The sequence below is a fragment of the Salmo trutta genome, chromosome 31, assembly GCF_901001165.1.
Source record: "Salmo trutta chromosome 31, fSalTru1.1, whole genome shotgun sequence".
Lineage (NCBI taxonomy): Eukaryota > Metazoa > Chordata > Actinopteri > Salmoniformes > Salmonidae > Salmo > Salmo trutta.
Genome location: NC_042987.1, coordinates 31138464 through 31160161, shown reverse-complemented (window position 1 = coordinate 31160161; position 21698 = coordinate 31138464). Strand labels below are relative to the sequence as shown.

The following is a 21698-nucleotide window of genomic DNA, read 5'->3' as shown; positions in this document are numbered from 1 at the left end:
TTTCTCCAGGTCCTCCAGAACATGGTTCACTGTGCTGACCTCAGTAACCCCACCAAGCCCCTGGAGGTCTACCGCCAGTGGACTGACCGCATCATGGTGGAGTTCTTCACCCAGGGGGACAGGGAGAGGGACAAGGGCATGGAGATCAGCCCCATGTGTGACAAACACAACGCCTCCATCGAGAAGAACCAGGTACAGTTATTATACACACAGGCACTGAGACACATACAGTACAGTATGTATACACTATGTTCACATGCAGAAGAGAGACACACACACAATTACAATTATAATAGTTAGGTATATTCTTACATTTGTCCTATTTCACACATGTACAAGGGTGCATTATACACTTATGTGAATTGGAAATGTGTTTTTTGCATATCCCACTCCCCCTGAGACAGACCACATCGACAGATTCTTCACCTGCTCTACACACACACAGTCTGGGCTAAAAAGTCTGCTTCTTTTACTAATATGCCAATGACTATAATCATTTTCCTCTACAGGTGGGCTTCATAGACTACATCGTCCACCCTCTGTGGGAGACGTGGGCAGACCTGGTCCACCCTGATGCCCAGGACATCCTAGACACGCTGGAGGACAATCGCGAGTGGTACCAGAGCATGATCCCCCACAGCCCCTCGCCCACACCCGAGGCCCAGGACAAGACGGGCCTGCCTGGGGGAGCCATGGGGGCCGGAGGGGGTGGAGGTGGATCCTCCACAGGAGATAAGTTCCAGTTTGAGCTGACCCTAGAGGAGGAGGAGGGCGAGTCTGACACAGAGAGCCCTCCGGCAGAGGAGGAGGGGTACAGTAGCACTGGGATGGAGCCTTCTAGGACTGACCCGGACAGCAGACTCCATTCCATGTCTGCCACTGCTCACCCACACACGCAAGTACTCTCCAAAATGGCTACCTCTGTCCTCAATCTTGGTGGCAGGACTTTGTCCACAGACTCTGACCCAGAAAGGGAGGCCACCGAAGACAGAGAACATGACCAAGAAGGTAACGCCGGTGTGAGGCGCTTCAGGCTAGGTACATAACATCAGTGCAATGTTCTTTTTTTTTTTTTTTTTTTTTTTTTGAATTTCTGCGCCTCTACCCTGAACCCTTCAACCCCCATCTCTGGCTTACTTGGACTGAATGGCAGGACAAAGCTGGGGTAAAGAATGTAGAGGGGGTGCGTTCAGGAAGTCTGCACTTACACAGCAGTCACCTCGTACTGGAGAAAGGAGAGCCCCACTGTTCCTTCTTGTTTGGTTGCAGAGAACAGGAAACCGTGTTTTTGAGCTGATCTTTTGTGTTTTACCGATACGTCTCTGAGTTGGACGTGTCGCCGTATTCAGCTTATGTTTCTCAGAGACACTGAGAAAACCAACCTTCCTGTTTTGCCAGTCAAGCCAAGGTCTACGACAAAAGAGCAAGGAATTTTGTGGAACACGTCTTCCTTTTGACTACTTATGACCGCTAGAAACAATTGACGAAGCGACGAACTTAGTAACAACAAACACCACAAAGGCTTTTGAGACATTATGCCAAACAGATTAATAAACATGGACTTGGCCAATAGCTACATTTGCCTGCCTTTTCAACTGTTGGTCATTTTGTCTTTAATTTAAGTCCTTTTAAACTAGTGCAGAAAGTGGTTTAAACCGGTAAACTGCAGACTTACCAAATATGTGCTACAAAGGACAAAGTACAGAGCAGGACGTCAAAATTGAGATTGTTTCAATGTAGCACAATACTTTTTGGGTACCTTGTTGTAACAGCTACTCTGTGCATCGCTAGGGGTCTCTCATCAGCAACACTCTTAACAACTGGTTTAGGGTCAGTTCTTCCTCCCACAGTCCTAACCTGAACTGTTATGTGTAAACCAACAAAACCAACCCTGAGCCAGTCGTTATAGTAGCATATAAGTAACCCAAAGCTATGCGGTGTGCATCTGGCACCTCCCAGTGTTGAATATCAGAATTAAAGTCTGAACGTGTACTGCAATTCAAGGCATTCAAAATGCCCATACCTACAGTAAATTGACTATAGGTATGTTAAATGGATTGGTTTTAGCTGTGTTGCTGTTGTAGGCAGGGGTATCCAAAACAAGCACTTCAGTTAAGATTCACCACTTGTCTGTATGATTTTATTTGCTTTCGTTTTTTTCTATTTGGAGTCCCTCAAAGTGTATACATATGGCTTTATACTGTAATTGTGTGTATCCTTAACCTTTTTATGGCATCAGTTTGCCTCCACTTTTAGCACTTTACAATTTTACTCACAGCCAATCCCCATCCTGCTTGGAAGGGCTTGAGTCAATCCAGAAACACATTGGAGGCAGGTGACTGAGAATTCTTGTTTGCCACTGGCAACATGGTAGCCAACACTTACATACCCTAGCACATTAGGATAACTAGTTGCTTTGAGGGAACCTGGACAAAGTTAAGTTAACTGTTTGACAGTACAGTAGGGCTGTGGGACATTTTTTTTACATTTACATTTTAGTAATTTAACAGATGCTCTTATCCAGAGCGACTTACGACTTGAGTGCATACATTTTCATACTGGTCCCCGTGGGAATCGAACTCACAACTCTGGCGTTGCAAGTGCCATGCTCTACCAAATGAGTCAAACAATGTCCTTTCAAGTCTATTATTGTTGTTACAGTAAAGGTCTCAAGTTTCCTACTTACTTCAGGTACCATCATCTGGTCACACTGTCAACCGGTTGAACTAGTAAAAAAAAAGATACATTGGTAGCGTTTACATATGTTATCACAGTTTGTGAAGCGCACGGTGTAATATTTGCCAAACTATTTCAGAAATGTATGAAAGATGTGCCGCTCAAGGCAATTGTAACTGTAAAAAAAAAAGATTGTTGGCCATAGACCAGTTTTCTGTGCTGAAATTTTCCCACCCTTTTCCTTTTGTCATTGGTCAATATTCTGATCTTCACAGGGACATCACCAATGACAGTACAAGTGCCAAGCAAGCATGACACAACTCGTACTGTAATTTCCATTTTGCCCCTGGCTAATTTCCATCAATGACTAATGTTGATCATGTCGCCCTCCCTGTGTACCCTTTCTGCCTCATAGGTTTTCCGTTTTAGAACAATAATCCACTGATAACTGCACCTTTCTTAATGTTTGAATGGTTGGACATTTAGATTCATTGAATTTGTAAAGAAACCAAAGCACTTTGTATAGTAATTTTTACAAATCTGTGCTTAAAGTACAGTCGAGTGTGATGTAACTCTGTTGACTAATCCACATTAGTATTCCGTATTCTGGTATTATGTGGCTTGATTATTACAATTGATGCATAGCACAGGCTGGACCACTGAAGCTAAATTGGGGGACTTGTGCTATGGACTTAAAACGTTTTTGTATCTATAATATATTTTGAAAGAAGCATGACATTGGCTGCAAGATTCATAAGGAGAGTATTCAAGTATCTAAAATAAGCTCATCTGTGAACGAAAGAGAAACTTTTGAACCTACACCGTGGAGTAAATTGATGTTGTGTTTTTACGAAAGATCCAGAAATGTGACTTTCTGGAGCCTTATTTTTGCGTAAGTTTTCTTTCTTCATAGATTGTATACTAGATATGGTGGGGAGACACCAGTGCCATGCACACAGTAGTTAAGGAGCACAAACAGTTCAGAACTCAAGCAAGCCTTTCTGTCTTTCTCAGCTGTCATGAAAAATGTCTTCACCAACAGTTGTTATGACAGTATTTTCACGAGGATTCAGTTATACTCTCTGTCTACCATTGATTGTTTTGTATATTTTCCTCACAATGCTTTGTGTACAGTTTATTTATTATTTCAATATATGTCCGGAAATTAAGAACTATAGACTTTGTCGGAGGCTAAGTATTTATTTGTAGCTACCTTCCTAGCTTTGGGAGAAGAAACGGGACAGATTTCAACTACAGTGCTCAACCATGGAGGCCAGTGGGAGGAGCTATAGAAGGGCGGGCTCATTGTAATGACTGGAATGGAATTAATGGAACAGAGTAAAACATGTGGTTTCCATATGTTTGATGTGTTTAATACCGTTCCATTTATTCCATTCCAGCCATTACAATGAGACGTCCTCCCATAGATCTTGCCACCAGCCTCCTCTGGCACTCAACCAAATGTTTTTGTTTCCTTATGTCTGCCATAAAAGAAAGCAAAAATAATCCAACTTTCCGGTTTCCTTTCAGTCGGTCACTCGGTATAACATACTATGTAGGGTCAACGACCAATCCTATTCACCTGAAGCAAATTAAAATCACTCCCAACGGGCCAATGGATGCCAAGCCTGCCCTCGGATGCCCTGCCTTCCTGACTATAATACCGAGGCTCGCATATATTTCCTAAATTTTTGCATTTTCTAAAAGCAAACTACTTTCTGCTCTGCTTGTGTAGCTAATACTTCCTTGCTTAGGTAGGATTTGTGTTTGCTTAACACCCACTACTTTCTGCTCTGCTTGTGTAGCTAGTGCTCTGTTGCTTGAGTAAGATGGCCAGTGGAAGGAGGAAGTTCAAAAAGGCTAACCAGCCAAGTTTGAACCTCCGACCAATGACCTAGGGCATGTGGTTTCACAATAAAATATTAAGAAAAGAGTGCTATCCTGCTTGCTTGGGGTGGAAACACACTCAGGAGTCCTTGGCTCGGGCCAGTTTGCGTGACCATTGTCTCCGGCTGGGTTCAACCTCTATTGGGTGTAGGGCTTACTTTGTGAGGAAGATTGAGGCTGCTGGCGAAGGTTCTTCCAGTGAAAATGAGGGTTTGTGAATGGGGTTGTTTGAGGCCGGCGTAGGGCAGCAGCGGGGGTCTGAGTTGAAAGGGGTGTAATCCCAGCCGAGTGAGGCAGTATTCAGAGTCTGGATTCCAGGGATGATATACTATCCCTGGTTGGCTCTGGAGGGTTTCCAGAGTGTCAATCGGTTGACACAAGTCCGGGGAAGCCTGAAGCCCCGGCTTTGGATTTGGTGGGGGAGAGTGAACCATTGGTGGTTAATGCGCCTTTGTTGGAGCTGTGTCGTAGGGCGGCAGATCACCTACGGGTGGATTGTCCTTCTTCTCCCCTGCAGTGGAGTTCCTCCAGGTTACCTCCCATCCCTACAGCAGTGATGAGTGATGAGCTAAAGGCAACCTGCGATTCCCCTCATTCAGCCAGGCTGGTGCTACCAGGTTATAGCGAGTTCATTAATAGAGGGTATGGAGGAGGCGGGGCTCGTTTGCACACCACCGATGGATAGAAAGCTGGCGAGTTACTTAACTTCAGAGGCTAACAAGGGGGCAAATCCTAGCATGGTGCTTCCAAATAAACAGTGCTGGTCCTTGGCGGATCAACTGAACAAAGTTACATCTGTCCCGCTGTACTATCCTGGCTGTGGGGGAAAGTATGGGGGCGATGGTGGTGGCTCAGTGCCACCTCTGGTTGATGTTGTCCCGGATTCCTGAGAGGGACAGGCGGATGTATTTGGATGAGACAGTTTAGTCAAAAAGGTTGTTTTGTTCGGCTATGGAGTCCTTACAGGCCAGTTTTGAGGTGAAACAAAAGCAGGACGTAGCTCTATGGGTCCTTTTCCCAGTAAAATCCTTTGCGGTGGCGGCCCTGCAGTTCCGAGGCGTGAAGGAAAGGGTGCAGGCCAAAGGCGGGTTGCCGCCTTGGTGCTTCTGGGCAGCGGCGGACGTCTTGGCACAGATGGCGTGCTGGTTTGAAGGAACGCAGGGTGCAAGCAGATTCTTCTGTGGCGCTGGGGAAGAAGCAGACCTCTCAACCCTAGCTGGAGGCCGGGGGTGTTCTCTGGGCCCTCCTTCCCAAGCATTTACTGTGGCAACAGTGCTCCCAAGTGGCTCGGTCAATAAGGGGCAAGTTACTGGTTGCCGAAGTCCCCGAACCCGGTGTGGGCATAATAAACACAGTTCCTTCCTCACATTCAGACACACGGTTGTCAAAAGTGGTGGAAATGAAAAACAAGTATACATTTTATTTAAATAAATTAACCTAAATTATCCTAGTAGATAATGTGGCGCTCCACACTGCCACGCTGGTTTTCCATATGGTGTTCAGAATGAATCACAAGAGAATTTGTTGACTCCGGCTCAGCGCATTCAGTTTCTGGACCTTGTTCTGGACTCGGTGCTGAATCACGCGTTTTTGTCCCAACAGTGGAGGGTCACATTCCGGCTGGGGCCCTCGGTGCCTTTTCGCTTGTGCCTGTGGTTATTGGGTCTAATGGCCTCTATGATGCCTGTGGTGCCTCTGGGACATCTGTTGATGCGTCTATTTCAGCGCTAGGTAATTGCTAGTGTCTGGACGCATCTCGCCACTGCCATTGGTTGCTTAGGATTTCCCCGTCGTTGCTATCAATGAGGCGTTTCCTTCCGATGTTTTAGGGCCAGCATGTGTTGGTAAGGTCTGACAACAGGGCGATGGTGACGTACATCAACAGGCAGGGGGGGGACGAGGTCTCTCTCTCTCCTAAACCTGGCACGTTATCTCCTCGTATGGAGCAGTACGGATTTCCTGTCGCTCAGGGCAAAGTATCTTCCCGGATCTCTCCACGTGGGTGCAGATCTACTTGCCAGGGGTGGTCCTATCTCTAAGGAGTGGAGACTGCACATTGTCGACTTCTTGTCAATGAGAGATCTGGGCGCTTTGTTGTGAGCGGATGCTTGGCATATCAGTGACCTCGGGCCCTGCTCTATGCGTTCCTCCGGTGGACCTGATTCAGGCCACTGTGGAGAGGGTCCGTCAGGAAGGTCTGTTGTTGATTCTGGTGGCTCCCTGTTGGCCCAGACAACCCTGATTCCCGGAGATCCTCTGCCTGTTAGGTGGGGACCCTGTTAAAGGAGTTTCTGATGTTCTTGCAAGAGCTTTTTGAGCAGGGCCTTTCTTTTTCCATATTTAAGTTTATGTAGGGACCCGTGGAGGGGTTCGTCAGGATCTACTGTCTATTGAAACCCAAGGCCGTAGATATGGCTCTGCAGGTTTGGCCCCTGAAAGGTTGAATTTGATGACAAGGGGTTTATCCTCAAACGTGATTATGACTGTATAGTTGGGCGTGTGCACCCTCTACGACAGGGTTGTATATAAGTGGCACGAGTTTGAGGTTTGGTGTCAGGTTAAAGGAGTTTCTGATGTTCTTGCAAGAGCTTTTTGAGCAGGGCCTTTCTTTTTCCATATTCAAGTGTATATGCCAGCCACCTCGGCGTGTCATGTAGCGATTGACGGCTCTACCCAGGGGTCCTATCCACTGGTGGTGCGGTTCCACATTGAGTGAGCCTCCATTGGAACAATTGGAGTCTGTAGACCTGAAGGTCCTTTCCTACAAGACTGCCCTGCTAATGGCCTTGGCGTCAGCCAAGCATGTTGGGGATATCCACATGCTATTAGTACACCCCTGCGACTCCAAAGTGTCACAGCAGGTGCCCTGTTGTTTTGGACTTGCGGTTCCTTGTGTGAGTTCTGGCATTCCAGACTCCTTGGGTCTCTGTGTGAAAAAAATTTGAACAGCGAGGGCATAGCTGCAGGAAGTAGTGGTGCTAAGGTTGCTGCAGCACCCCCTGAAAAATCCGAATAATAAGATGTATTTTTTTTATCTTCACAAAAGTAGTGCACTGGGCCTTCACTAGTCCTCTATTAGCTGACTGATATAGCAATCTGTAGGGTCGGCCAAAAAATAATTTTATTTATTCATTTCACCTTTATTTAACCAGGTAGACAAGTTGAGAACAAGTTCTCACTTACAATTGCGACCTGGCCAAGATAAAGCAAAGCAGTTTGACACATACAACAACACAGAGTAACACATGGAGTAAAACAAACATACAGTCAATAATATAGTAGAAAAATAAGTCTATATACAAAGTGAGCAAATGAGATAAGGGAGGTAAAGGCAAAAAAGGCCATGGTGGCAAAGTAAATACAATATAGCAAGTAAAACACTGGAATGGTAGATTTGCAGTGGAAGAAGGAATAATAATTATGCAGCCCCCTCCCCCGTCGGTGAAAGAATAGCAGCACCCCCAAACATGTTTCCCGCAGCTATGTGCAAGTTTCTATGGACTTTGGCCAATGTTAGGCAGCGTTTTGTCCGGGTTACCACAGTTTCCCTGTGGGTTTGAGCCTTGGGCTGCCATGGCAATGCGCGGGCTGCCTTGGTTCATTGTGCGTGTGCGCTTTACCAAGTCATGACAGGTGTTCTGTTGTTTTGGACTTGCGGTTCATTGTACAAGTTCTGACCTGTCAGGCTCTTAAGGTAAGTATTGTCCTTGGAACTGTGGGGTCTATGGACTTGTGCTGCAGTGGCAGCGTGTCAGTGTGCATTGCCAAGTTGCAGCAGGTTCTAGGTCCCTATATGGGGTTCTGACAGTTCAGAATTCGTGGGTAAGTATCAGAGAAAAAAACCATTTTGGAGCTGGTGGAACCTGTGTGTGTGTGCTTGGGCTGTCGTTTGGTACCCTCTGAGCTGGCTTGGAGCATGATTGAAAGTACCCATAGTGTGTTATACCTAGTGACCAACTGAAAGGGAATGTACAGTTATGAATATAACTACTGTTCCCTGAAGGAGGGAACGAGGTATAACATATTTTGACCCCACACCATCGGGGGGTTTGGGCTCGCTGAAGAGCAGTACTGAATTGAAGAAATGTATGCGAGCCCTCATATTATAGCCAGGGAGGCGGGGCTTCTGAGGGCGGGCTCGGCATTAATTGGCCCGTTGGGCTTGATTTCAGTTTGCTTCAGGTGAAAAGGATTGGTTGACCCCCTATAGTATGTTATACCCTGTTCCCTCCTTCAGGGAACAGTAGTTATATTCATAACTGTACGTTTCCTAGATAGCATCAATAGAGTAGGAGATTCCTCCTTGTTTCAGGCACATTGTTCCTATGTTTTTCTCCGGACCAGAACTATTCAGTCTGCAGTCTCGACAATCCAAACACAACTGTTTACTATGGGTTTCAACGCTCTTACTGTAACTGTACGCCTGTCCACCTTGCCAATAAAGAAGTCTTCATGCTTTTGACATCATGGATGCTTATTGGGAATAACGTTGACCATGGAATGCTGCAATGATATGCATGTTTTTTTCAACACAAATCAGATGACATATGGTTATCTGAACGTATTTCAATAAGACAGTCATTCTAAATCAAAACATACTTATTCTAAATACAGTCATACTAGCAAAGGGATAGAAGGCAACATGTTTTTTTTTTAATCATGAGAAAATTATTGTACAGTTTGATGACAATCGATTTGTACCTTTATCCATATCTAGTCCCCTCAAAAATGGATTACCTATCAGAGAGGTGTTGGGGGTGGGCCCTAGAACGCTCAGCGACCTTAAACAGTCTCGATTGGTTTAAAAGACTGTCAGTCATCCTCTAGCTCTACTCTGAGCCCGCCCCTTCGGTGACAGGCAATCAAGTGACGCCCAAGGTTCTGCAGGTGCAACACTGGGTACTGCTGCAATAGCGCTGCAGATAAAGAAGGCTTTTCACGGTAAGCCGCATTATTTTGCGAGTCATTTAAAGAAATGATAGCACTAGAAAGGGTTAGATTATGTTTCCAGTTGTAAATCAAAGGATGGAGAGGACTAATTTAGTCGCGAAATAAGTAAGAGTAACCTTCATTTGACATATAGCGAGGCTGGAATGCTTCGCTAGCCTAGTATGCTAGCTAAGCCTAATTGCAGGGAGCCGTGTATTTTTATTGGGTGAACTGATGATTATGCTGTCAATGCGGCTGTTTAAAATAATGTAGCGTAGGTTTTCTGCCATTACAACAGCAATCATATTGAATGACCAGGAGCAACTGTTATTTGGGAAATAAACATATTTCGAAATGTTTTTCCCCCCATTGAATGGTGCGTGAGCCATTCGAGCCCACTAACGAGCTTGAGGAAAGCAGTAGCAACTGGCTGGCTAGCTAGATAGGCGTCAAACTAGTCAGATAGCTAGCTGAACAGTGGTGACCCAATGGGATGGTCTTAGCCTAATTCATCTCCCTGTTACCAAGACCGCTTACCCATGTAAATACAAGTATCTACATACATTGTATAGCAAATGTCAAGTTAAACCGCCAGGTGTAACTGCATGTCCCTGTCCATTCAATTATACAACATGCGCTAAAATCTATTTTCAAAACACCCAGCCATTGATGGGTTAGCCGATGCTTAGCCTAAGCCCTGCGGTTTCCGCCTTCTTTATCTTGGTCAGGGTGCGCATAGGCGATTTTACTGTCTGAAATGTCCAGGCAATGTAATCAATGACTATTTACATTTATTTATAACAAAATGTTGTTTTCATTACATTGCTTTACTATGCATGATATAAAGATTATTACGGTATCGTTTATTTCTGTTTAAACCTTATACGCGCACTAGAATGTGCAGGAGCTGACTATACAGTGCCACAGGACACATTGGATGTTTCCAAGACTCCCACCTCTCAAGATAGTGTTATGGAGGTCAATCAGTTTTGATCCTGTACTTTAGTGGAAACATTTATTTGAAAGCAGGCGAGGCTTGTCCTCACCACCGTTAGGATCAATCAAAGATGCCTGTAGTATCAAATGACTGAAAGAGATCTGGGAGGAGTCCAAATGTTCAGTGTCAAAATCACATTATTATTATTATTATGGTATGAAAATGAAATCTAGTTGCAAGGATACACAATGACATTCAAGCCATCACAAGCACACTGATGTGGATATGGGTCCTTAATACTGTAATAGGCCATACAATCAAAGCATATGCCGATTTAAAAATTCAACTGTATTTTGGTTTTAATTCAATATGTTGTACCATATCATAGCATTTCACAAAAATATTTTTAAAACATCCTTCTCTTTAGTTGATGAAATACATTTGAAGGGTGTGACTGTAATCTCAAATCAATCATTTACTAAAAGGCTTTACGGCTCATTGAAAATAGTCAGCATCAATCAGTATGATTTGACGCACTGCCGTTTTTATTGATAGTTGTCTGTCCCTTTCCCAGAGAGGTGTTAGATTATGATTCTCATTCTATTGACCACTGCCGTTGGAAGCGTTTAGAAAAAATTCTCCATAGTTATTGGTTTGATGTCAAAACATGCTGTTTTATTTCGATGTAGCAATTTTTCATAGAGAAAGTATATGTTGGATATGGGTGAGCATGAGTGAAAATAATTTGGTAGGTCTACTTGCCTGCCCATTTCCTCAGACATTTACCAAAGAGGTGCTCATGGATTTCTCTGAAAAACGATCCTCTGATTGTTGACAAAGCAAATGGATAAATCTGCCATTTTGACAGAATTTAAAAATATATTTTTTAAATGGGCAACAAAAGCATTAATTCAATTTGTTGTCATTCTATCCCTCCAAAGATGGCTTCCGCAACAGCCACTTATGGACAGAAGGAGTCCTCAGACCAGAACTTTGACTACATGTTCAAGATCCTGATCATTGGCAACAGCAGTGTGGGTAAGACCTCCTTCCTGTTTCGCTACGCAGACGACTCATTCACACCGGCCTTCGTCAGCACGGTGGGCATCGACTTCAAGGTGAAGACCATCTACAGAAACGACAAGAGGATCAAGCTGCAGATCTGGGTAAGACACTGACCTTAACTAATTATATTATTCCTCTGTTGAACATAAATTAGCTCATGTATGTTATTAGGGGTATTCTTGCTTTAAAGGGATTGCTCCACCAAATTACACATTTACCTCATCTAACGGATATGTAGTTGGCTAGTTTGGATGAATTACAGACATTGACAGATTCAACCATTGCGGTATCTAATCCCCAACACTGGTCCTGGAGAGCTACTGTACAAGGTGTGCAGGCTTTTGTTTCAACCAAGCACTTAACACACCTAATCCAACGAATAAACTGCTCGACAAGAGCATGATCGGGTGTATTAGAGCTGGACTGGAACAAAACATACATAACGTGTAGCGTTCCAGGGTTTGTGAGTACTATTTTACCTTGTGAAATATGAATGAGCACAAAGGTCTTGGCAAGTAGGCTAGTTCTCCCAAGTTTGTTGGCTATAAAGTAATGGGGGGGACAACTGTATGGGAAATATCCCATGACAATAGGCTAGACTTGAAAGTTACGCTTTTTTTTAGAGAGTGTGTTTGTTTTTGATTTTGGCCAGTCAGACCCCTATACTTCACTGCATGACAGCAGAGAGGAGCAATATTGGTACACTAGCAGGAGGTTTGTGTCTCTGTCTCTGGCTCCTGTAAGAAATCTGTTTAGTTCTGAAGAAGATTGGTTGTGACACTACGTGCGTCATGGTGGGTCATCGTATCCACCCCTTTTAGCAGAGTAGACCTCACTATGGAACAGCGCACACAGCTCAAATCTAGGGTGCTACCTTCATACATACACAAGAAGGATATGTATTATTATAAGGATTATGATTACTGTATCTTGAAAAATGTGATTTGATGACACATGCTCACCTAGATCTACATGTTTTTATTGAAATTTGAACGGTTTTCTCAGTTGCCAGATCCCAGGCGCATTTTATTAATGGGAGCAAATCCCCTCTCCCAAGATATTATCTTGATTTATATCCTGCTTGGCATGTATGGAATAAATCAAGATTATATGCTGTCAGTGTGGGTTTACTCTATTTATATGATCCTGTGAACATGATCATGTCTCGACGTTATAAGATCGCTGAAGCCAAAAAACAAACATGTATGCTGATAAATGTCTAGTTTTCCTAAATCTACCTCGATTCATTTTCTAAGGTGTCTATCGTTGCTGTCTCTCCTATGTGCAGCATCATTATGGCCTGGTGACGCCCATAAAACCTGCTTAAACACATCAGAAAATGGCTTTGAGGGCTATTGCATCTGTCTGTGTTATGTTACTGGAGTATCTATCGCACTGCCATCTCAGTGCTTGTTTAAAACAGAATCGTACACTGATATGCACTGCTGCATGTTCTGGCTATAAATTGATACTATAACTACACTTCTGACATACGGAATATTAAAGTTAGTATCTTTTTTTTTTTTAATCCACAACTACATTGTTATATGCAGCAACAATGTTTAAAGATGGATGTGAGTTTAAACTTAGTGCATTATTTTATGTGGTAGTACATTGTAGGGCTATTTTTGTGCCCGAGTATACGTGTGTGTATGATATAATGACTGATTGTGTGATATGACATGTGCTTCTCTCAGGACACTGCTGGCCAGGAGCGGTACAGGACTATCACCACAGCCTACTACAGAGGAGCCATGGGCTTCCTGCTCATGTATGACATAACCAACGAGGACTCTTTCAATGCTGTGCAGGACTGGTACGGGACCACTGGGAAATAGCGCGTTTGTGTGTGTGTGTGTACAACGACTGTACGTTTGTCCGTGTATTGTGTTTATGTTCTACAAAAGTTAAATAAATAATTTGATGACTGGGTGAAAAATGACAGCACCAATCAAGCATCAGTTGCTTTGCCTGCTTGGATGAGGGTCCATGCACGCAACTAAACATGTTCAGTATCTGGGAAGTTATAAGATCCTTTATATAACTCAGTTTTTAATGTGTGTGTCAGGTCCACCCAGATTAAGACGTACTCGTGGGACAACGCCCAGGTCCTGCTGGTGGGAAACAAGTGTGACATGGAGGATGAGAGGGTGGTGGCAGCAGACCGGGGCAGGCAGCTCTCTGATCAACTGGGTGAGTTGGAACACTGGACTTAGTTACCCAGTAATATAACAACTTATCAGTTTCCTTTCACTACAAAATGAGTTTTATGTTCCTAACCTGCAGTAGTCTCTAAAAGCCGACCGTAGGCAATAGGGACTAGGCTCTTGTTTGACAACTCAACCAACAAATCACGAGGAAGACATGCCAGAATGTGGCGATTCAAAACCAAAGTTTGCAGGCTAAACCGTTGCAGTTGTTTTAGTGAAGGTAGTTGATGTAAACTAGCCACTTGTGAAATGCACTCTAAAAATAACCTCTGTGATCTCAATCTTGCTAGCTACTATTTAGTATTTTATTTAAGCGGATAAAGTAGTGATGTAGGCAGTGATGTAGTTCATGTCATAAAGAGTCCATCATTGAAACCAGATCCTAGTCGCTGTTGCCTAGGTTGGGTTTTCAAGGCTAAATCTGTTACTGTGTACAGTAGAGTAATAACATTCCATTAGTTCTGGGGCAACAATATATGGACAAATTCATGTCAAGTGTTGATGATTACAACAAGTACACATCACTCGTTAGATTTCAATGTCTCTTAATTAATCAGACATCTGTCTTTCCTCTCCTCTGCAGGCTTTGAGTACTTTGAGTGCAGTGCCAAGGACAACATCAACGTGAAGCAGACGTTTGAGCGACTGGTGGACATCATCTGTGAGAAGATGTCGGAGAGCCTGGACAACGCCGACCCCGCCGTCACAGGGGCCAAACAGGGGCCCCAGCTCACCGAGCAGCCCGAACGCCCCCACCAGGACTGTGCTTGCTAAACACACCATACACACACACACCTGACCTCTCACACACCCCCTTCCTACAACCTCCTCAGCTGGTGGAAGAGGTCTGTGATGGGTTTGTGTTTCGATGGAAAAGCCGAAAAACTCAATTATTCTGTATTTCAGTCCCCCCGTCTATCTATAGGTGTTCTACTGTAAGTCCAAAGTTCACATTCCTCTGACACCCCTTATGCGGCCTCGAACCTGAAAGGATTTCATGGCTTTTTTCGAAGGGCCACATTGCTGATTATCTGTTTACTGTTGATAGCTTTGCTGTTTTTTGTATATGTCCCCGATTTGGCTGGTGACAGAACATATTAAGCCACCACATCCATTGGTGTGAGTGAGGTATGGTCAATATGTGATAACAAAAATTGGATGAGATTGTGTTTTCGAACATTTCTGACCAAAATCCCATGCATATAGGTTACCAGTCATGGTCATTTTCTAATATTTTTTTCATTACGAAATTTAAGAAAAAGAAAACATGATGTGTTAAGTACTGGTCCCTGTCCCTGTTTTTATTATTGTTTTTTTTTGTATTTTTACTTTTGTTCATTTTTTTTTTCTCACAAACCTTGATAGAGAGAATATTGATTGATTGGAGAAAGGTGTCTAAGTATAAGAGAAGAGTATGTATAAATGTTCAGAGTATAATGAATATGCATTTTAAAATGTAAAAATATATAAACAAATAGTAAACAATTACAATATTTATGTATACATATCTGTGCATTGTGAGAGGTGCATGTTTTATTTTTATTTATTTTTTCATGGAATTTCTGTAAGCTGTTGTGGGCCACGCCCCTCTGAATCAAACTGGTTTGTTTTGCTTTAAGAACGTAGCATGTGTGAAGAATAGTTGAAAATGAAGCTTCTAATTTCTTGTCAGTATATAACACTGCTTCTCTACAGCACAATTACCTCTTATTCATGTGTACAACACACACACACAGTCAGAACGACACTGGGAACTGCACCCATATACTACATCACTTCCCGATGTCTGGCAGTGAGTGTGGTTTGTTTTTGATTTTGTGAGGAGGAATTTTTTTTTTTTTTGAAGCATGTTCAACGTCATGTTTGTGTGATTTTGCTGTTTCAGTGTAGAGAGAATTGCTTGTTGGCATATACATGAGGAAAACATAACTAGCTAGAGCCAAACGAAATGCACTCAGGCACATGAAGACATTTTGTCACTTGTCACAGCCATCTATATTTACACACAGTATATTATTTATTTATTAATGAATTAGGTTTTTTGTAGATTGTTGTTTGCGGGCTGCACTATCACAGTTTAAAAAAGACGGTTATATCAGTATTGAAAAAAGATTGGTTCAAAACCAGGATGTCCTTTGAAATTAAAGTGTTGACATACTCCTGCCGGAGACACTTCCATTCCACTGTATGTTCTCCTGATCATGTACGAGCTGTTTCAATGGGAAATACTTTATGTCCATGTTTTTAAACCAACCATGAAGCCGTTAGTGTGGGTGTAGTAATGCTAGTGTAAATACTGTATTCCTCTCAGAGCACTACTGTGTCAATTTCCAGTCTCCTGGTTCTCCTGGATGGAAAATATTAACAGCCAACAAACCTGCTAAAGGGCATGTCTTTAACAAATACTGTTTGCTTGAAGGATTTAGGCAGAGTTCGTGCTATCCGGGATCCTTGGGACGTGTCTGCACTAAACTTTAGCTTAACCCGCACCCTAACCTTTTAACCATAACACTTACCTAACCATGAACGTAACCATTTTAAATGTCAACTTCAATGGGGGTAGGGATGTCCCAAGGATCCCACATAGCAAAGACCCTTTAGACAGCTTTGCTTAGTCTTTCGAAAAATGACACCCGCTAGGACAAGACTTATTAGACATTTTTAGAGCTGAATAAAAGGCTTGTCATATTGTAGTAATGATAGAGAAGCATTTGGCATGTATGTCTACACTGTGGCAATTTTCAAAAAGGGAAAAGTGTTCGAAGTAGGATCAGTACTTATCACGTCCTATTATTTTTACTGCATTGGTTAACTTTAGTTTTGTTGGTTGTGTTTTGCTACAACTGTAAACTTGCCTCTGACTTAGGTATCTGTTCAATTCAGCTATCTCTCTCATAGCTCTCCTCCATCCTATCTTCCCCCTGTAAATAATGTTTCTTTCTTGGGTTTTAGTCATGTGAATTGTGCTGTAACACTAACTCCAGGTTTGCTAAAACAAGGAATTAATAAACAAAACATAAAAGCATTGTGTGAAAAATTAGTCAACATTTATTCAAATCTGTCTTTGAGGCACATTTTTGTGTTGGGTGTACAGTAGCCTCTTGGTCCAAACTGACAATGGTATTACCCTCATCAAGCCAATAGGTGGCATAATAGTGTAGGACTCTCACTGCTACCTACCTGAAATACATTGAGGGATGCAGTTCAGTTCAAGCATTATTTCACCCCTTTTTATTTCAATGTAACAAAGCCTGTAATACAACAGGATAGAGAAAAAAAATATAATATGCACCTATTCTACACTAATCCATCGCTGGTAGAGGCTATAATAAATAGCTGACCCAATGTGTAATAAGACAGGAACTGAAATAAAGTACAGTCGGTCCACAATAACACTTGACAACAGAATAAACAATTCATAGAATTTAATAAAACAGCTTTGAGAGGTAAAATCCCGTTCAAAATGGCTACATAGGGCCAACAACGAAGGCTACATTCATGGATAGTGACAGATACAGAGTTGCACAACATTAAATTACTGTAGCCAACACGAGCTTACAAGACATGCACAATTCATATTTGCAGAAAATATAAAGACAGTATGCAAAATAAGACATGTTATAGTAAATAAAATATACATTTGTCATTGGTAAATAAGTGCTTGTAAACAAGTAAGGCATTATATATTACACAGTAGATGACATGCGCACAATGACATCCTGGTGTTTAGTTGCACTCATTGAGATTGTCCAGTTTACATGCAGATAATGCTACCCTTGTTGGCTATGTATTATTGTCCATTGGAGAGCAGATAGTGCATTTTCCTCTGAAGAGGGCAGCAAAATTAGCCTGTTAACAACAAAATTATAGCCACATGTTTTAAGAGAGACCCATAGTGTTCCAGTTCTAATGGATTTTCAGCAATGAATTTGTATTCTATTAGAACAGGCAAATAGCCTACTGGGTTTCAGTTAGTCCATATCCCCAGAGGATAACTAACCCCATGGTGGTGGGTGCATCATAGGCCTACACTATCCTCTAGTAATCTTGATCTTGGTTTGGGAGAAGTTGACATCCATTACTGACATGGTTCATAACCTTTTGTTTCAACTGGGCCACTTGCTCTCTAAGCACACTGGCTGTGGAGGCCAGTTCAGTGTTCTGTGTCTTAAGGTTTTTGACCTTGTCTTCAAGACGGGATATTCTCTCCAGCTTTCTTTTGCGGCACTTGGACGCCGCTATTCTGTTGCGCAGCTTTTTCCTCTCTGCTTTGATGCGCTCCTGGTTGTCCATGTCAATAGGAGACAAAGGCGGGCTGTCTCCAAAGCACTGCATGTCGGGGACCGTCTGCGGCTCGTCCTTCAACGCCTGGAGTCGTGACAGCGCCGCCGCAGCCGCCTGTTGATGCGCGCTCATCAGATGAGAAGGTGGTGGTGGGAATGGAATTGTATCCGTGGAATAATTCACTGTGCTGCCCAATGGGCTATTTCCATAGCCGTTCAACGTCGTGTACACTGGCAGATCTGACGGCAAGCCGATTGGGGCTGCGTTGGAGCCGATAAGGTCCAGTCTGTCCGGCGGTACGCACGTCCCCTCGCTCAGCTGGTTCTGCTTGTGAAGATCCTCAAGCGCCTTCACGAAGCCTTCGGCAAATTCCTGTTCGTCACTGGCTGACTTTGGGTAGAGGAACTGAGAGGTTGGGATCGTGGTAACCATTCCATTCGATTGGATAATCAATCGTTCAAGGTCCGGAGTCGCCAATTTCAAGAGTCCCAAGTCCGGGGAGTTCAGAATCCCCTCTGCGTCCCGAAGATTCGGTTTCAGAATCGAGCTTTGGTCATCCAGGTTTAGACTAATTTCTTTCTTCATCATGCTGTTGTAGGAATAGAGGCTTGCAATCCTTCGAGTATTCAACACATTACAAGGGTAGAGGGTTGTTTCCATTCTAACCCCTCACACGAGTGTATGTTGAGGTTTACGCATAAACTAAGGCGATTCAACCGTTAAACTCCGGCAATAAAACACACAGTTCAGGTTACAGTTTCCTGTATTTTTCCTATCTTCAAACTCTGGTTCCCCTTTACCTGTACCCCTGAGGCTAAAACAATAGTCGTGGCTTGGCTTTTCCTGTTCTTCTCGCCCGTATGAACTCTTTTCACAGATGGCACAACTGGTATGCGTACACCCAACCCTCTGCTTGTTTTTTACCCCTAGAAATTCCATTATGTCACTTTAGCGCGCTAAGATTGGCCCAAAATGACGTTTGTTTCCGGTCTGATTTAAATAAGGGGCCGAACCAGTCCATATTGCCATGGAGACTTTAGGTAAACTGCAAACAGTGCGGTGCATTGTGGTTTGATGTCATAAAATAGAACGCTCAGGGTCGCCAAAAGAAACTGAACAGGGAAGGAACTAGGGAGGGGCACAGAAGGTTTCTTCAGCTATCTTGACTAGTCCAGTCTTTAGAGAAACTTAGACAATGTTCCCACGCCAACTTGACAGCTGTATGTAAATGAACACACGTATATACTTTCATTTACCAGCCCCAAACGTGTGTGAGTGTCATTGTGTCAGTCTATTCTTCATTGTAAGTGATCTATTTTGGTTCCAATTCCAAACATTCTCACAGCTCTGTCCAGTTTAGGATATATGATGACAAAGAAGTAGACTAAGCTACATCTGGGGATACATTGTAGCAAGTCAAGGCACATAAAAAACATGGGCTCAGGAATCATAGGTATGCAGTCAGTCACTGAATGGAAACATTTGACCTCATAAATTGCTGACATTAGTCTTTTAATACTGTCTTCCGATCCAAACACATTTCTAATAGAGATTGCACAGCTTGGTGCAAATAAACTAAGAGGTGGTTTATTTGGGAAGTAATTACCGATAGGTTTTAACAGAAATGAGGAAGGAGATACTGCAGAGGGATAAAGAAACCATGTTGTTTTTTTAGAAGCCAATGTTTGACAAAGAACTCAACTCAAAATTCTTAGAATGGTTAGTAGCCTATACACTGAGTACAAAACACCCATTCTTTCCATAACATAGACTGACCAGGTGAATTGAGGAAAGCTATGATCCCTTACTGATGTCACTTGTTAAATCCACTTCAGTCAGTGTAGATGAAGGAGAGGAGACAGGATAAAGAAGTATTTTTAGGCCTTGTGACAATTGAGACATGGATTGTGTATGTGTGCCATTCACAGGGTGATTTAAGTGCCTTTGCATGGGGTATGGTAGTAGGTGCCAGGTCCACCGGTTTGAGTGTGTCAAGAACTGCAACGCTGCTGGGTTTTCCAGTGTGTATCAAGAATGGTCCACCACCGAAAGGACATCCAGCCAGCTTGACACAGCTGTGAGAAGCATTGGAGTCAACATAGGCCAGCATCCCTGTGGAATGCTTTTGACACCTTGTAGAATTGAGGATGTTCTGAGGGCCAAAGGGAGTGCAACTCAATATGGGGCGATTAGGCCTCTCACAGTCGGTGTTCCAAATCATCCCAAAGGTGTTTGATGGGGTTGAGGCCAGGGCTCTGTGCATGCCAGTCAAGTTCTCGCTTTGTGCATGGGGGCATTGTCATGCTGAAACAGGAAAGGGCCTTCCCCAAACTGTTGCCTCAAAGTTGGAAGCACAGAATCGTCCAGAATGTCATTGAATGCTGTAGCGTTAAGATTTCCCTTCACGTCTAGCCCGAACCATAAAAATCAACCCCAGACCATTATTCTTCCTCCACCAAACTTTATAGTTGGCACTTTGCATTTGGGCAGGTAGCGTTCTCCTGGCATCGACCAAACCCAGATTCATCCGTCACGCTGCCAGATGGGGAAGCGTGATTCATCACGTTTCCACTGCTCCAGAGTCCAATGGCGGCGAGCTTTACACCACTCCAGCCGACGCTTGGTGATCTTAGGCTTGTGTGCAGCTATTCGGCCATGGAAACCCATTTCATGAAGCTCCCGACAAACAGTTATTTTGCTGATGTTGCTTCCAGAGGCAGTTTGGAACTCAGTAGTGAGTGTTGCAACCGAGGAAAGACGATTTTTACGTGTTACGCACTTCAGTACTCGGTGGTCCCGTTCTGTGAGCTTGTGTGGCCTACCACTTCGTGGCTGAGCCGTTGTTGCTCCTAGTCATTTCCACTTCATAATAACAGCACTTACAGTTGACCTGGGCAGCTCTAGCAGTGCAGAAATGTAATGAACTGACTTGTTGGAAAGGTGGCATCCTATGACAGTGCCACACTGAAAGTCACTGAGCTCTTCAGTAAGGCCATTTTACTGACAATGTTTGTCTATGGAGATTGCATGGCTGTGTGCTCGATTTTATACAACTGTCAGCAAGGTGTGTGGCTGAAATCGCCGAATCCACTAATTTGAAGAGGTGTCCACATACTTTGTAGATATAGGGTATCTGCCCAGAAATATCAGACATCTGCTGGTTAAGGCATGAGAGATCTACCACCTTGGAACAGAAAGCCCCAAACGGTGATGGCTGTCCGCTATTGCTATGAATAGCCCAGCGCATTGGGTGGTACTAGTCAGCCATAATAGCCAATAACCCCCCGTAGGAAGGGAAGATGTACTGTCTGCATCAACACCACAGAATAGCAAGGGCATCATTTGTTTCTATGGCAACGTTGACATAGGCTGTGACGCAAGAGCAGGTGAATGATTGGGGGAAGGGGATTAAGGTTGTTGAAGACTGCAGTGCAGGATGCAAGGGTGGTGAATGGGGGATCGCACTGTGTGTGTGTGTGTGTGTGTGTGTGTGTGTGTGTGTGTGTGTGTGTGTGTGTGTGTGTGTGTGTGTGTGTGTGTGTGTGTGTGTGTGTGTGTGTGTGTTTATAGGTGGGCGTCAATATTCAGATATACATCTTCCAGCATTCTGTATATGGTGTATTAAATAGCCTTTGATGGTTTGTTCAGGGAAAATCAGATTTTGTAGAATAGAATGAATTCAAAATACATATGGTTAGGATGTCATCAAT

At 43.4% G+C, this 21698-nt stretch overlaps 3 protein-coding genes across 8 annotated transcripts in view; 2 read left to right on the top strand and 1 right to left on the bottom strand.

The window, feature by feature from the left end:
* The window catches only part of LOC115169947 (cAMP-specific 3',5'-cyclic phosphodiesterase 4D-like), an 81569-nt gene extending 79363 nt beyond the window's left edge, over window positions 1–2206 (top strand). For all 6 annotated transcript variants that reach the window (XM_029726102.1, XM_029726101.1, XM_029726100.1 and 3 more), the window contains 2 exons: window positions 10–192; window positions 510–2206. In XM_029726102.1, coding sequence (XP_029581962.1) covers window positions 10–192; window positions 510–1046 — 720 coding nt within the window. In that variant the 3' untranslated portion in view covers window positions 1047–2206. The remainder of the gene's footprint in view (window positions 1–9; window positions 193–509) is intronic.
* Window positions 2207–9398: 7192 nt separating this feature from the next.
* LOC115169946 (ras-related protein Rab-3A) lies at window positions 9399–16729 on the top strand. The gene is made up of 5 exons (XM_029726098.1): window positions 9399–9504; window positions 11371–11595; window positions 13192–13310; window positions 13563–13687; window positions 14288–16729. The coding sequence occupies exons 2-5, from the start codon at window positions 11371–11373 to the stop codon at window positions 14476–14478; spliced, it is 660 nt and encodes a 219-aa protein (XP_029581958.1). The 5' UTR covers window positions 9399–9504; the 3' UTR covers window positions 14479–16729.
* Window positions 16730–16732: 3 nt separating this feature from the next.
* On the bottom strand, window positions 16733–18913 carry LOC115169945 (transcription factor jun-D-like). Its single transcript, XM_029726097.1, has one exon. It carries the CDS (start codon window positions 18646–18648, stop codon window positions 17743–17745), a length of 906 nt encoding a protein of 301 aa, XP_029581957.1. The 5' UTR covers window positions 18649–18913; the 3' UTR covers window positions 16733–17742.
* Window positions 18914–21698: the final 2785 nt, after the last annotated feature.